Source organism: Neoarius graeffei, chromosome 2, assembly GCF_027579695.1.
Source record: "Neoarius graeffei isolate fNeoGra1 chromosome 2, fNeoGra1.pri, whole genome shotgun sequence".
Lineage (NCBI taxonomy): Eukaryota > Metazoa > Chordata > Actinopteri > Siluriformes > Ariidae > Neoarius > Neoarius graeffei.
The window spans coordinates 20,709,367-20,726,034 of record NC_083570.1 but is presented as its reverse complement, the minus strand read 5'-3'; the positions used below and the strand labels follow the sequence as shown (position 1 = coordinate 20,726,034).

The 16,668-nt window shown below is 44.2% G+C and overlaps 1 protein-coding gene across 1 annotated transcript in view; it reads right to left on the bottom strand.

Annotated features, from left to right (window-relative positions):
• Window positions 1–16,668, bottom strand: part of lats1 (large tumor suppressor kinase 1) — a 42,386-nt gene that overhangs the window by 22,755 nt on the left and 2,963 nt on the right. Inside the window, exons 3-4 of the mRNA XM_060913970.1 lie at window positions 15,306–15,465; window positions 2,847–4,195 (exon numbers count right to left, since the gene is read on the bottom strand). Of these exons, the coding sequence (XP_060769953.1) occupies window positions 2,847–4,195; window positions 15,306–15,465 (1,509 nt within the window). The remainder of the gene's footprint in view (window positions 1–2,846; window positions 4,196–15,305; window positions 15,466–16,668) is intronic.

Here is a 16,668-nt window from a genome sequence, read left to right as displayed (position 1 = left end):
GGATATAGTAGTGGGGGATATAGTAGTGGGGATATAGTGGTGGGGGATATAGTGGTGTTGATATAGTAGTGGGGGATATAGTAGTGGGGGATATAGTGGTGTTGATATAGTAGTGGGGGATATAGTGGTGTTGATATAGTAGTGGGGATATAGTGGTGTTGATATAGTAGTGGGGATATAGTAGTGGGGGATACAGTGGTGTTGATATAGTAGTGGGGGATATAGTAGTGGGGGATATAGTGGTGTTGATATAGTAGTGGGGATATAGTAGTGGGGGATATAGTAGTGGGGGATATAGTAGTGGGGGATATAGTAGTGGGGATATAGTGGTGGGGGATATAGTGGTGGGGGATATAGTGGTGGGGGATATAGTAGTGGGGGATATAGTAGTGGGGGATATAGTGGTGTTGATATAGTAGTGGGGATATAGTAGTGGGGGATATAGTGGTGTTGATATAGTAGTGGGGATATAGTGGTGGGGATATAGTAGTGGGGGATATAGTGGTGTTGATATAATAGTGTGGATACAGTAGTGGGGGATATAGTAGTGGGGGATATAGTAGTGGGGGATATAGTGGGGATATAGTAGTGGGGGATATAGTGGTGTTGATATAGTAGTGTGGATATAGTAGTGGGGATATAGTGGTGTTGATATAGTAGTGGGGATATAGTAGTGGGGATATAGTAGTGGGGATATAGTGGTGGGGATATAGTAGTGGGGGATATAGTGGTGTTGATATAATAGTGTGGATACAGTAGTGGGGATACAGTAGTGGGGGATATAGTAGTGGGGGATATAGTAGTGGGGGATATAGTGGTGTTGATATAGTAGTGGGGATATAGTAGTGGGGGATATAGTGGTGTTGATATAGTAGTGTGGATATAGTAGTGGGGATATAGTGGTGTTGATATAGTAGTGGGGATATAGTAGTGGGGATATAGTAGTGGGGGATATAGTGGTGTTGATATAGTAGTGGGGATATAGTAGTGGGGGATATAGTAGTGGGGGATATAGTAGTGGGGGATATAGTGGTGGGGGATATAGTGGTGGGGATATAGTAGTGGGGATGGCTGTGCCAGGCTAGTAATCTCTACTACACAATGAGGCCTGCTGGTGGTCATATTTGTCTGGGTCATACAATTCTATGTTATATAGCTGACCCGACCCCCCATCACAGTCAGGAACGACAGTGTGGCCCCCAGAGCAAAAAGTTTGGTGACCTCTGCATTAGAGAAATAGACTCGAGCTTACTCAGTCAACAGTTGATGTTATTGCACCACATAAACTTGGCAATATCTAACACCATTCATTCATTAGTCACAAACAAAAATGAATTAAGAATACGATATCAGAACGCCCGCCATGACTGATAGAAATGTCTCGCCGACATGGAGCACAAAACGCGTAGTGATCGCCCTTACTTGACTTAGAAATGAAGGGAAACTCCTCTCGGTACGAGTCCTTGAAGCGCTGGCCCTTCCCCTTAGCCATGCTTTCTTTAGAGATTAGTACTATGCTACATCTTCATAACAAAAGCTTGAAACGCCATGCTCTGTTCAGAAACTTCGTGAACAAAGGCCAGACGATAGCGTGCTATGGATGATCTAATAGCATCCAGGGTTTTTTCTAGAAAAATTTAGTATGAGGGCGCTCACCATGGCAAGGGAGCGAAGCGGGGGGGATGGTGCCGGTTGTCCCCCCCCGCCGTGCAAAGCCTTTGAAAAATGCTCCAATGGGACATTCTGAGACTATCCGAGAGGGAAATTGTAACAAATTGTCTGTCAACATTGAAAAAGAAAGAAGTAATCTTCTTCTGTCCCGGACAGTCTTTGGCTTTCTTCCGCTTCGTGCCGCGGGACGACATCTTTAAATGCCCAAGTGTCAACAAAAACAACTCGCGAACTACTTCTGTCAAAAGCTCCCGCGCCGGTGGGTGAAAGGTCATTCAGTCTCGAGAAATCTCGCTCTACAAGTCAGCTGACCTTGTATGTAACCCATGTCAAATCTCGCGAGAGCAGCCGCGACAACTAAACAACATGGCGCCTCAGTCTGGAAAACGCCAATTCGGATTGTTTTTGCACCGTCTGGCGGTGTATCTACTATGATTGGAATATTTTTGGAGCAATTATAATGTATTTAATGATCAGACACATTGTCATGTAGTGTTGCTGGGATGTTTTCACGGAGTCGATAAGGGGGCGCACGCCGAGAGTAAGAGGGCGCAGCGCCCCTGTTCCCCCGTTTAGACGAAAGCCTGGCATCATTGATTGGCTGAGAGAACAAGCAATAGCCAATGAAATTTGGCGTCGTATCTGCCGCTTGGAACGAAGCGGTGTTTTATCAAACACGAATCCCACCGGTGATAGACTTTGAAAATGACCCATGAAAATTGGCAAAATCGTATTTTATTGTAGTAAATTCGTATTTTCGTTATCAAAACGACAAATCGTAATAAATACGATTTATTCGTAGTAGTTGGCAGCTATGCTATTCATGAAAAAAATCCCAGGCATCCATTAGCGACTCGCGTTCCGCCGACACAAAGCATGCAGTCATGCAACAAAACACACAATTACTCCTTTTCATGCTGCAAACGATGTTTGCATGCTTTTAATCTACAGAGCCTTACTTCTTCAGTCGTCTGTGCAGACTATTTAGCTGACAGGAGAAAGCGTGACACCGTCAAAACCAGCTGCCACACAGATGAAAAGCAAGAGAAAAGAAAGACAGGGCTAGAAGGAAAGAACAAAACACCGAGAGAGTGGAGTCGAGCCACCTGTTTAGAGCATGACTGGAAAAGAGAAGCTTGCAGAAAATGGAAGGGAGGTAGAGGAAGGGTTCTAACCCGCTGCATCTCGCTCTCCAGTTGCTTCTTGCGACGCAGTCTTTGCTGGTGGTTCTTCAGAATGTTCTCCACGTGCTGCTCCATGTAAAACTTGAAGGCCTGCGGCGAGTAAAGCTGCACCCTCCCCTCCCCGCGCCGCTCCTCGTCCCGTTTGTTCTTCCGCACGGGCACTGGAGAAGTGGTGATCTGCTTCTTCTCCCGCTCCGTGCTGCCTGTGATCGTCTCGGAGCCGTCTGCTCGCTCACTGGAGCAAGTGCTGGCATTGTCCACGTCATCTTCGGCACCCTCTTCCTCCTTGGCGTATGCCGGGCACGGAGCGGGTGGCTGCAGGAGATGCTTGGGGTATGGAGGCGGGGGACCCTGGTAGCTGGGTACTTCTGAAACTGGCATCTGGGACACCGCCGGCGCAGGCACGGAGGATTCCTGATACGGAGAGGGCGGCGGCGGCTGTTGCTGCTGCTGCTGAAGCCAAGGTGGGTGCGTCGGCGCCACAGCCGTGTGCAGCTCAGGCTTGGGAACGCGCGTGCTCTTGACCGGCTGTAGGACGGGCGCCTGCGTGATGGCCGTGACAGTGGTGGCAGAAGGCTGCGAGCTGGCTGCCGCTGAACACTGACGCGTACCTGACGCAGCGTTAGCAAATGAGTTAGAGCGTGCTGGCATGTTGTGCGGCCAAGATGGAGGAGGAATATCTTGATTGTTGCCATTTCCAGGGGAAGGAGGAGGCGGCTGGGGTGCTGCAGGTCTGGGCTGGGCCAGGACACCCAGGTTATACAGCTCCTGGTTGTGACTGTTGCGGTTAGGCGCCTGCATCTGCTGCGCTGTGGGACTGTGTCCGCCCGCCTGGCCTAGAGGGTAAGGAGGGGGAGGTGGAGGCTGCCTGCCGCTTCCTACCATGCCCATGCCATGTCCATAGTCCACCTGCGCAGAGCCGTTCTGGGGCCAGGAGGGTGGGTAGTTGAACTTATTTCCCCCAGATCCCTGCATTATAATGGGCTGGCGCACCATGGGCACTGGGCTGATACCCCGCTGCGCCTGAGCAGGAGAGTTCGAGTAGCTGTCGGCCCACGGGCCCTGCGGGATGGGCGAGATGCGGGATGCGAGGTACTCCAGGTTCCCGGAGTAGCGTTTGGTGGCAGGGTTTGAATCCCATGAGGAAGGTGGAGGATTCACTCGCTGACCACCAACCCCAGCTGCATGACCCTGCGGAAAAGTCGACGGTCGAGGCAGGTCAGGCTGAGGACTCGGGCTGTTTGAGCGGTATAGACCGCTGTGCCGCTGAGGGGCCAAAGACTCCTTGGAGCCCTTCCAGCTTGGCCGCCGCAGAACTGGCTGCTGAATGTGCGAGGGGCCTGCGTAGACAACACACACACAAAGGATGAAAGTCAATTCAACATCACATTTATACAAATGTAAAAAAAAACAATTCTCCACTTTATTAGGTGCATGCAGGAAGCACATAATAAACTGCTGATTTGGTGGATGTGAAATTATCTTAAGGAAATTTTACCATCATTATTCCTGGCGATTAAAATGAAAGGACCAGTTCGGCCAAAAATAAACTTCTCCGTCAATAAGACTCAATCACGTGGTGAAAAATCTTGCACACAACTCGGGCTGTGCAATATGGGAAACAATGAATATCCCGATACATTTTCTCTATTTCACGATATACATCTCGATATATTTAAATCTCCTCTAAAGGACCCCATGAAATCTAACTTTTACTCTTTACTGTTTTCACTACAATCCCTGCAGATTAAATAACATTCTTGGTTAACTTTACAGGTGGTTTTCAACAACACATTTTAAATGTTCATGTTGGTGATTAATCACAATTGAATTGAAATAAGACTATTTTTATTCAACAAAGATGTGGCACAAACTTTGGTTAACTTTACAGGTGGTTTTCAACAACACATTTTAAATGTTCATGTTGGTGATTAATCACAATTGAATTGAAATAAGACTATTTTTATTCAACAAAGATGTGGCACAAACTGCAAAAACAATCTTGAAAATTGCAACAAAGGGGCAAAACAATACAGAGCTGCTCAGAGCTCGAATCAATAAAGTGCAAGCTCAACACTGAGAAAGACATTCAGCCTGAATAAGAAAAGTGCTCTTTCATTAAAATTATTTAAAAAAATAGATCTCCAAGCTGTTAACCTGACTACTGAGAACCACTGGAACATTCACAATAGAGAGAGAGATTGAGGGAGAGAGAGAGAGATCTGCAAAACAATTTTTCTCTTTGCACACTTCTGAACTGAATGTTTTCTGGCTCTGCCTCTCAGATGTGTATAATTCCGGCTGCTGCCTTTCGTGATGACAGTTGTTTTTTTTGCACACTTTACAAACTGGCATTTGCTGTTCCACGTCCTCCTCGCGATATCCAAAAAAATGCCAGATGACTGACCCCTTACTAGTTCTTTTAGGAACCAATTCGTCCGCTTCCATTTTTAATTTGTCGCTGAAATTGACCGAGCTTACACGGTAGCCTATGCAGCACCAGCGACTGCATGAACTGAGTCAGCGCTGTAAACCGGAACTAGGAAATCTTCCCGCCGGCAGTGTTGCCAAATACTGCTGACGTTTTCCAGCCCAAAATATGTTCAAAACCCGCCAAAACGCACTTAAAACCGCCCAATCTGGCAACACAACCGAAACTAGAAAATCTTCCCGGAAGTTCCTTTCAGCACCGAGATGTCGCCCGGGATTGGTTGGCGAGTGCGTGACGTTATTGTTTTCTTTACTCTTAGGCAGCCTCTCGCGTTACTGCCTGAGGGACAGGGAGAAACCCACCGGGAAATGTTTTAAACAAACACAACAAACACGAAACGAACGCAAGTCGGAAGATGACCATAAAATACTCGATAGTTACGATATAATAATTTTATGTATCGCACACAGAATTTTCGGCGATATATCGAGTATATTCGATATATTGCACGGCCCTACACACAACACACAAAAATGAATTTGTTTTAGAAGATAGAGAGCAGATGGAACTCACAATACAACCAGGGATGAGAACGGGTCATTTAAAAAAAAAAAACTCTGAAATGTCTGCCAAGGGCAAAAGATTGAGCATAATGTCCCCTTACGCCGGCCTAACCTGGCCGGTCTAGGGGGCATTTGCCCAATTCACAATCCCCCTTTCCCACACACACACACACACATATATGAATGTTTTCAAATTCAATGATGGTTTAAAATGTTTATAAACTTGAAGATAACAAATCCCTACAGATATAATTACATATCTCGTAAGCGATGATGGAAGTAACCGTAACGATATATTAGATTCCGCCTGACTATCTTTAAGTAAAACGTACCTTTGTGCTTTTTGTTTTGATGTGCTCCTGGATGTTTCTAGCTCCTCTGTTTCCATAATTGATCATATCTGAGCACAGAATACACAGAACCTTTCCCGGCTGTCCACGTTTCGGATATGTTCCGTCAGGCACGTCGTCACAGTTTGTGCCCCTATCTGCACGGTAACGCTACTATCGAGCCATGCCCATCGGAAACAGTTCTTTATCCCATTCGATTTATCGATTTCCCTGGCACGATCCTCATTTTTGCGGTCCAAAACTTTCGCCATATTGGCGAAGTAACTTTGAAAACTAACCAAAATAACTAGAACTTAAGAAGTGATCAAAACCGTGTACGTATAAGCTTGTTTCTCCGTGAATTGTAGAAGTGAGATTGATGAAACTAGCGCCAAAACGTTGCCGGAAATCGTCGTGAGTTGTCGTTAGCATAAACATTGAAGAAAGCAATGATGATTTCCGTTATCACAGCTCCAACTAATTTTGCGATGAGCGCTGCCAAAAGATGCTGGCGGGCGGTCCTGCCTGCTTGTGCCACCACAAGCCTCGCCTCGCGCCAACCCCTACGTGCAACCCCTACGCAACAACGTGCAAATCGCCCAGGGTAGTCGACCAAAGCGAGCCGTGTTTTACACGGCCAATTCTCAAAAAACAAGGCCATAAATCCCCAAACACTCTTATTGGTCAGACTTCGAAACGAGGCTTGAACAGAAGCTCCGCCGGTGAAGCTCGACAGGTTTAGAATGAGTAGGTCATGTATTTAGATAAAGATCTTGAGTTTAACATCATACAAGCCTGATAAAACATACTGGCAGAAACTTTATGCTTTCTTCTGTGCCCAGTGACATCATAATATAGTTTTTAAATTACTTAAATTAGAAGAAACATAAAACTTGTCCCCTTCCTCAGTAACACCGAACTCGGCGCGCTGAGCGCCCACTTACACATCCATAAAAGATTGTTCCTATGGTAACGCCATGATAATCACTTTCACTCTTTCGCTTTCGATTGGTTTCTCTTTTGCCAAGATTTACATGATCTTGAACAGTGCTTTCATAAACTACCATTATTGAATTTCTTGTATTGTTTACAGTATTTACATTTCAAGTAACTACAGGAACATTTCCTTTCATTTGTAACTTTAAACTCATTTTTAACTCCTGTTTCTTGCGCTTTTTAACAAAATCAAAACGATTCCTAACATTTTGTGATGTAACATTTACATTATGTATATTTTGTAAAATCAAAACTTGTTAAAGGTATCTACATTTCATAATATTAATCTTCAGAGTTGGCTGAATTTCATTCGTTATCCTTGTTGTATTTACCGTATTTTCTGGACTATAGAGCGCACCTGTATATAAGCCGCATCCGCTCTATTTTTTTTTTTAAAAATAGAAAAAAAGATATACAAGCCGCACCGGGCTATAAGCCGCAGATATCTATGTTGAAAAATTAGATATTTACTGCATGTACAGAACGATTTTGTACTGTAAATGTACATGTATGTACCTGAACAGATTCTTTCCGAACAGTGCCTTTTAACACGGCAGCAACTTTGCTGATTAAAACGGAACAGAACCAAGAGAAAATAACCGGTATTTATTTACCTTCATTTCTCCTGTGTTTGAAACCACAAGTCACTTTAATCATCTTCGCTGGATTTGAAAATAATTACCAGTTAGTAATTTGTCGTGCGTGTTCTATCTGCTAAAGATCTGCTAATTCTTCTTTGCATTGATTTTTCGTCTCTTATTTTTGATTCTACTTCCGGTTAGAGCGCCCCTAGCGGTGGAAGAAAAATCCACAGAATAGCCGCACCTTTGTATAAGCCGCATGGTTCAAAACCTAGGAAAAAAGTAGCGGCTTATAGTCCAGAAAATACGGTAGTAAAGCTGTATTCTGTGTAATAGGACTCGACTGCAGAAATTTGTATTTTGTCTCAACTGCACAAGACATTATTTAAGGTTTCTGCTTTTATTGCAGGAATTTGTAGAGGATTTTATTGATACAGTGATTTGTAAAGCTCTGGTTAATGAATAAACAATTTAAACTGTGTTATAACATTTTATTAAGTTAGTAAGTGTGTAATAAAACAAATGCCGTTTTTCCACTACCAACGCAGCTGAGTCGGGCTGAGCCGTGCCGCGCTGAGTCGGGCTGAGCGGGGCTGTTGGAGTTGCATTTCGACTACAACCGCGCTGAACCGTGCTGGCTGGAAGTGGGTGGACACATTGGGTGGAGTTAGCGAAAGTGGGTGGACGTCACGTGATGTCGTTAGGCGGCGCAAACAGTGACATCAGTGACCTTTTAAGCGGTAGTCTCACGACCCGGATAGTAAACAATAAACATGGAGGACATGGAGTCGTTAGTGTTGCTGGTCTTGGTGCTGTGGCTTGTTGTCACCGACAACGCCAACAGATACTGGCAAGAGTGTATAGATGAGGCGAGGCGCATAAGGCTTCAGAAATTCTCGTAATTCTTCTTCTTCCGGGTTTACAGATCCCAGCGTGCTCGCGGGGCGTGTGGGTGTGTGAGGACACTCCTCCTCACCAATCAGTGCACAGGGGAGTGTCTCCTCACGCCCCTAGCCCCACTCGGCTTGGTTTGGCTCGCTTCAGCCCCACTCCAAAACCGTGCGAGTTTTGGGTGCTGAGTAGGGCTGAAGCGAGCTGAGTCGCGCCGCTCTGAGGTAGTCGAAACGCGAGCCGTGTCGGGCTGAAGCGAGCTGAAAAAGGGTAGTGGAAAAGGGCCATAATTCACACTTAAAAGTAATGCTTTCTTCTTTATCGGTTTCAATGTATCCCACTTTATCTTCCTAAAGCCTTTTTTAAATCTATTGATAAGGCTTTAATTTTATTTATACGGGATGGGAAGAAGCCCAGAACACTGTTAGAATTGTTACAGAGGCCTACAAAGCAAGGTGGCTTAGCTCTTCCAATTTTTTGTCATTATTATTGGTCCTCAAATGTTCAAAAAAAATCATGTATTGGCTCCAGACTCCTGGTGCCGCCTTGAAGCTGCATCTTGCATCTCCACCTCTCTTAGAGCCCTGGCCACCTCCAGCCTTCCCCTCTCTAGCTTACAATACACCAACAGTCCTATAGTCATAAACACCCTCAAAATACAGCATGGGTTCAACTTAGATGTAACTTTGGGTTTAAAAACCTTCTCCATCTAAGGCCGAATCCCATTTCACCCCTTGGACCAACCCCTTGGCCCTTCCCCTCCATTTTGCGCGTTCATGTGAAGGGGTAGGGGTATCCCAATCCCAGTTAACGCGGAGGGGTAGGGGAAGGGGTAGGGCTTCTGTACCCCTCCAAACGGAGATTTTCCTGGAGCTGACTCCGAACGAAGGGGTTTGAGTGATTTCCCACAATGCCATGCGGATTTCGGCGAGATTTCATGCGGATTTCAGAAAGATGGCGGTTCCCGCGGCGAAAGATTGTCATAAATGTATTTTCTCCATTATTTACGTGTTTTAAGTTGTTATCCAGAGGAAACACGCCGCTTGATTCACTTTCGCGCTGAGAATGAGCAGCGATTTCTGAAATCCAAGCTGCTGCTAAAAAGCTTTGGGAGTGAGTATTGTTTTCGGTTGCTTTACTGCGTACGTTTTGTTCTGTTATTCTCGCTTTTATTGTTTACATGAGTGTTCTGACACCTCATTCTGTCGGATGTGGTGCACGAAGCGCCAAAGATATCCCATTCAGTGGTGTTAGTTAACAAATCACACCCTGCCAGCAGAGATTTCTGCCTCTGACTGTAGCGGCTGGTCGCAGCCAATGACGCATTTGGTCGCGTTTTGCTAACGTAAACGCTGACGGAGGTACGCGATGACGTATGCGATCGTTGAAGGGCTATCCCAATACGTAAGGGTTGAATTTCAAGCCCTATCCCTTGTAGCTCAGTTTCAAGGGGAAGGGCCAAGGGGAAGACGGAGGGGAAGGCGGAGGGGAAGGGGTAGAAATTAGAATTGGGATTGGGCCTTAGTCCCATACATAATCATCACCTTTTTCCCCAGCTAGGTTAGACTCTGAATTTACTCTCTGGCAGAGATGTGGCATTTGTAATTTTGAGGATATGTACATAAACTCTATTTTTGCAAGCTTTGATGATTGATCGCATAAATTCGGCCTCCCTCGGTCTAGCCTGGGAAATCCCAGGCTGCTTTGCACAATCGTTCCGATCTGAAAAGACAGCATGGAAACTATGGTCTAAAGGCTTGCCTGAGTTAGGGAGCCAATCAGAGAGTGGGGAGGGGTGGAAAGACGGTGACGCGTACTACTCGACAAACGGAAGCTTGGAGTTTATTTGGGACTGTTTACGGATCACATTTAACATGGCGGCGAGCGATACGAACCAAACTTTCGATCAAGCTTTAGACACTGTTTTGAATAGTTTAGAGCGAAAGTTTGTTTTAAAAAAAAGAACAGCGTTTGGCGTTAGTCTTTCTTCGCCTCTTCGTCGCTCTAACTACGTCACCGGGTACAACTGCCATGATTGGCCATGGGCTACGTATACGCCAAATGATAGACATTCGCAACGTCCAATAAACGGCCGTTGACAATCGTAAACCACACCTCCCCTACGAGAAATTCAATAGGCGGATTCCAGACCAGATTTCACTTGTGATATGGTCTGGTGTTAACCAGACTACCCTCGGTCTAGTCTGTTTCGATATTTCCACGTCCGACGCTTCCTTCAACATCATGATCCCAACTTTCCATACATAACAACATCGCCTTCTGGTTTAGATGATCTGTTAAAATCCCCATTTTACGGAAGCCGAGAGAGGCCTTTCATATAATCCTTTTTTTTTTTTTTATTCACTTTGTTATCCCGAGATAACGACATAATTAATTCAGGATCTCGAGAAAACACCACAACTAATTCGAGATCTTGAGAAAACAAAACCGTTATTCCGAGATCTCGAGAAAACAAAAATTTCATGATCTTGAGTAAACAGCTGAGAAATGGTTCATTCAGGTGCGCCAAGAGACTTGTGATACGCTGACTTTCGGGCTATTTCTCATTCTGTATAGACGCAACTTTGGTCATTAGAATGTCTGGAATAAATCGCTCACCTAATAAGGCAATATTGTTTTGTTTTTTCAAGATCACGGAATAATTGTCTTGTTTTCTCGAAATCTCAAATTAGTTGTGTTGTTTTCTCGAGATCCTGAATTAATTATGTCGTTATCTCGGGATAACAAGGTGAATAAAAAAAAAAAAGGATGATATGAAGGGCCTCTCTCGGCTTCTGTACCATTTAATCCTAAGATTGTATAAGCTCTTTTAAAAAATACAACACTGGCAAAGATCAGGGCAGACTGGGTGGATGAGCTGGGGGAGGACCTGGAAGATGACACTTGGGAGAGCGCTCTACTAAGAGTAAATGACAGCACTTCCTGTGCCAAATTAAGCATTATACAAGTCAAGATCCTACATCGCACCCACTACTCCAAAGCAAGAATGGCTAAAATATACCTTAAAGGAACAGTCCACCGTACTTCCATAATGAAATATGCTCTTATCTGAATTGAGACGAGCTGCTCCGTACCTCTCCGAGCTTTGCGCGACCTCCCAGTCAGTCAGACGCGCTGTCACTCCTGTTAGCAATGCAGCTAGGCTCAGTATGGCCAATGGTATTTTTTGGGGCTGTAGTTAGATGCGACCAAACTCTTCCGCGTTTTTCCTGTTTACATAGGTTTATATGACCAGTGATATGAAACAAGTTCAGTTACACAAATTGAAACGTGGCGATTTTCTATGCTATGGAAAGTCCGCACTATAATGACAGGCGTATCTGAGCTCCGTATCAATGCGCTGCCGAAGCGCGCAGAAGGTGTTAGTACGCCTGTCGTTATAGTGCGGACTTTCCATAGCATAGAAAATCGCCACGTTTCAATTTGTGTAACTGAACTTGTTTCATATCACTGGTCATATAAACCTATGTAAACAGGAAAAACGCGGAAGAGTTTGGTCGCATCTAACTACAGCCCCAAAAAATACCATTGGCCATGCTGAGCCTAGCTGCATTGCTAACAGGAGTGACAGCGCGTCTAACTGCGTCTGACTGACTGGGAGGTCGCGCAAAGCTCGGACAGGTACGGAGCAGCTCGTCTCAACTCATAAGAGCATATTTCATTATGGAAGTACGGTGGACTGTTCCTTTAACGCAGACGCAAGCTGTGACAGGTGTTGAAACACTCCTGCTGATTTAACACACATGGTTTTGGTCATGTCCAGCCCTGGCAACCTATTGGTCTACCATCTTTAAAACGCTGTCAGAAGCTTCGAGTATTGATCTTCAACCCAACGCAGCTATGGCCATATTTGGTACCACAGACAGGAGATATGCAACATTAAGGAAAAGTTATAAAAACATGATTGCTTTTATGACGCTGCTTGCACGCAGAAGAATATTACTACACTGGAAATCAAAAAACCCACCCGAAGCGTCTTTGTGGTTTAACGATGTAACACAATTCATACAGTTAGAGAAGGGGTTCTCAACCTTTTGCAACCTGGGCCCCACCAAAGCTGGTTCATTGCAGTTGGGGGCCCCTCTTCTCGCCCCGCCCCCATCCCCCCCCAAACACACTCACCCGCAGTGACGCCACCCGACCTACAGCACCTTATATCGACCGATAGATAGATAGATAGCCCTGGGCTAGATTATTATTATCATTAGTAGTAGTAGTAGTAGTAGCAGCAGTAGCAGCAGTAGTAGCATTATCCATAGTAGACTAACAGTAAGAAAACAACAAAAACAACAAATTATTTGGGTAGAGCTGAAATGGGGAAAGCAAAAATACAGTGTGGGGTAGTAGTCTTTAAAAAGACTGTTTGGGTTTTGCGCTGTATCGATGGATTGATGATAGTAGACTAGCGAGAGTCGGCACGAGTTAACTCGGCAAGAAACCAGACTAGTGTGTGTGTGGCAAGCACTCACACGGTGGCCACGGTATACAGACTCACTCACGTGATGTTGCGTCATGTTCGCGTCACGGGCTTAAAATAACCTACACACAAGATTTTATGATAGATTGATGATAGATTTTATAATAGTATTGATTTGTATGTAATAGTCCAATGTCCTGCATTTTGACATGGGTAAATGTGTTGCATCTGCTTAGCTACTATAGCCTGTTAGCCCCAGATTTTTTTTTTCCTCCATACATGAAGCCTACTCGCGACCCCCCTGGAGTACCTCCGCGCCCCACCAGGGGGGCGCGCCCCCCCGGTTGAGAACCACTGAGTTAGAGAAAATAAAAATATACCCTTAGGGGGTCCAGGGACAAATTCTTTTCTGTCTGGGATCCAGTACTGAGGCATTTAGGTCAACTTAAAACTGTGCCCACTTCGTGGCCATCTTGCATCTATATGCAATTGTGATTGAATCCATGTGAACCATGTCTTGTTTCGTGCACAGCATTAGTGTTGGCGAGCCTATTTATATATGAATTTTCTTTTATACATGTATAAATACATGTTTATTTATCTACCTATCTATCTATTTTTATTTCAATATGGGTTGTTTTACAATCAGGGTACAAAGTTTGTGTCACAGGGGTCCAAAATTCAAATTGATTCAAACTGGTTCTTGTACCAGTTTTTAAGTGAAGGACAAGTTAAAGAACAGATTTCAGGTCATTTTTTGACGCTTGTGTGTATGGTAGTTTTGTGTAATCTGCTATAAGATGGGAGAAACAAATGAAGTGATTCTCAGAGAGGACTTTTTTTGACAATTCAGAATCCACTACTTCCATAGTGCTTTTAAATATAAGGCTGTAAGCTTTGTGTTAGTTGTCTCTAATATTTATGTCCCAATATCTTGACCACATTTTAGGATGAAAATAATCTCATCTCATCTCATTATCTCTAGCCGCTTTATCCTTGTACAGGGTCGCAGGCAAGCTGGAGCCTATCCCAGCTGACTACGGGCGAAAGGCGGGGTACACCCTGGACAAGTCGCCAGGTCATCACAGGGCTGACACATAGACACAGACAACCATTCACACTCACATTCACACCTACGGTCAATTTAGAGTCACCAGTTAACCTAACCTGCATGTCTTTGGACTGTGGGGGAAACCGGAGCACCCGGAGGAAACCCACGCAGACACGGGGAGAACATGCAAACTCCACACAGAAAGGCCCTCGCCGGCCCCGGGGCTCGAACCCAGGACCTTCTTGCTGTGAGGCGACAGCGCTAACCACTACACCACCGTGCCGCCCATGAAAATAATCATTTTAGATATGTTATTTTATATTGAAAAGTTAGCTGTCTCAGAGAGGACTTTTTTTTTGACACAATTACATACGAATTTGATCAAAATAGTCTGAAAACTTACTGGCATTCAACATTAAAACTTAACTATGTTTCCAATGATGTGGAACCAAATATTTGTTTTATGGTATAAAGAATGATTTAAGTGCATCCCTTTTGGAGCTACCTGTGGTCAAAAAAAGCACTTTTTCTAAATGACACGAGTAATTTTGCTAAAATATGACATATATTGCCATACATTCACCAAAAATAACGTTATCACCACATTTTTTTTGCATGGTAAATAGAGCTATCACAGGGCTACAATAAACAACCAAGTTTATTTAGTCAAGCCTTTTGATATTGAAGATAATAAGTGTTATATGTGATTTTTAGCTTGCGTACCCTGATTGTAAAACAACCCATATGTTTTTACTGGATTGGTGTCCAACATGTTCCGGGGGGGAATAAATATAAAAAAATAAAAAAAAAAAGAGCATTGTGAGCTCTCTGTATTTATACTTGGACTGTGTTGTTAATGCTCAGTTTAAAAAATGCTCCCTTTCATTTCTTTTTAAGACTCAACTGCAGCTCCGGAATTCGCCAGAAAAGATGAAATTTTCAAAATTGCCCCTCTTAGTTTAAGAGTCGCATGTAGCAGGCAACAAGCAAGTGAAGCTTAGAGCCAACAGCTTACATGGATAAATAATCGCACACTAGACTAATCAGACACTTACGATGTTCAGTATTTATCAGTAGCTATAAAAACAGCCCAGCCCAAAGAGAACACACTGCGTGTCTATAATGAGTGGCGTGAATTGGCTCAACACTGGACATGTGACCTGTACGCACCAGTTCGATCACCAGCTTTGATAGCTGTATTAGTAGTGCGTGCGACTGCAGCTCCCATCTGGTCTCGCCCCGGGTCCTGGTAGCTCATCTTACTGATGTACTCCACAGCTGCCCCCAAGCTGCGACTGTTGGTCTGCTTCAGAGCCCAGATCACCATCTCCTACACACACACACACAAGCTTATAAACAGGTCTGCATTTGGGAGGTCAGACTATCTAGCAAAAGCTTCTCCAGATCCTGATCAGGCTCGCTCTCAGGCAGCGTTAGATACTTGCGTGTTTGCGTCTTGTGGTCCAAATCACATGCAAGAGGTGTAAGTGGATAAGTTACATTTCGAACGATTGCCTAGTTGCCAGGTATGTGGTTTTACATGGAACTGAGCCACTTCATACAGTGGTGCTTGAAAGTTTGTGAACCCTTTAGAACTTTCTACATTTCTGCATAAATATGACCTAAAACATCATCAGGTTTTCACACAAGTCCTAAAAGTAGATAAAGAGAACCCAGTTAAACAAATGAGACAAAAATAATTATATCTGGGTCCTTTATTTATTGAGGAAAATGATCCAATATTACATACAAATTCTAAAGGGTTCACAAACTTTCAAGCACCACTGGAGTTCTGTGCTTGCTTTAGTTCCTGTACAAATGTACTTTTTTTTAATATAGGTATTCTATATTTACGAGAATGTGTGTGGTGGCTTGAGAAATATGACTTGGTTTTTTTTTGTGCCTCATATATACCCGCCATCTTTTCCAGCTTGGGAGGGGGGTCTGACATTGGGCCAAAAAAAAAAAAAGTGTGTTTCCGGTTATGTAGATTTCAAAACTAGGGTCGGTAGGCAAGTATTTTTTTTTTGAATTTTTTTTTCAAGATGGCTGCCATAACCTATATTTAGACAGGAATAATTTAACAAAATATAATGAATTCCTTTGCAGGTCACCTGAGTTACCACCATCTGATGCAGCATGAGACACCTTTTAACATGAATTTTTCTGTAAATATAACAGCTCAATACACCATGAGAGAGAGAGAGCAGCCCCTCCCCTCTCTGCTCCCTGAGTGCAGCTCGTCGCCTTGGTAACGGTGCAGGGAAAAGACACAATATAACAAGCAAAGAGCGCTTTTTCTCAGAGTTCCCTCTCCTCGAACAACGCTGATTTACACGGAAACGAAAGGAGCCATTCACAAAATTCTTTCACATTGAGTGCTACAAGACTCCCATGAACACATAAATGTAATTTTTTTTGTCCCTAGTGTAAAAATTGTGGACACTAGAGCGAGTTAAAAACAAGCGACTTTTCTGATTTTGCAGTAAAAGCGCTGCCACGTTTATAATGGGAGTCTATGGGAGAGCGCGGC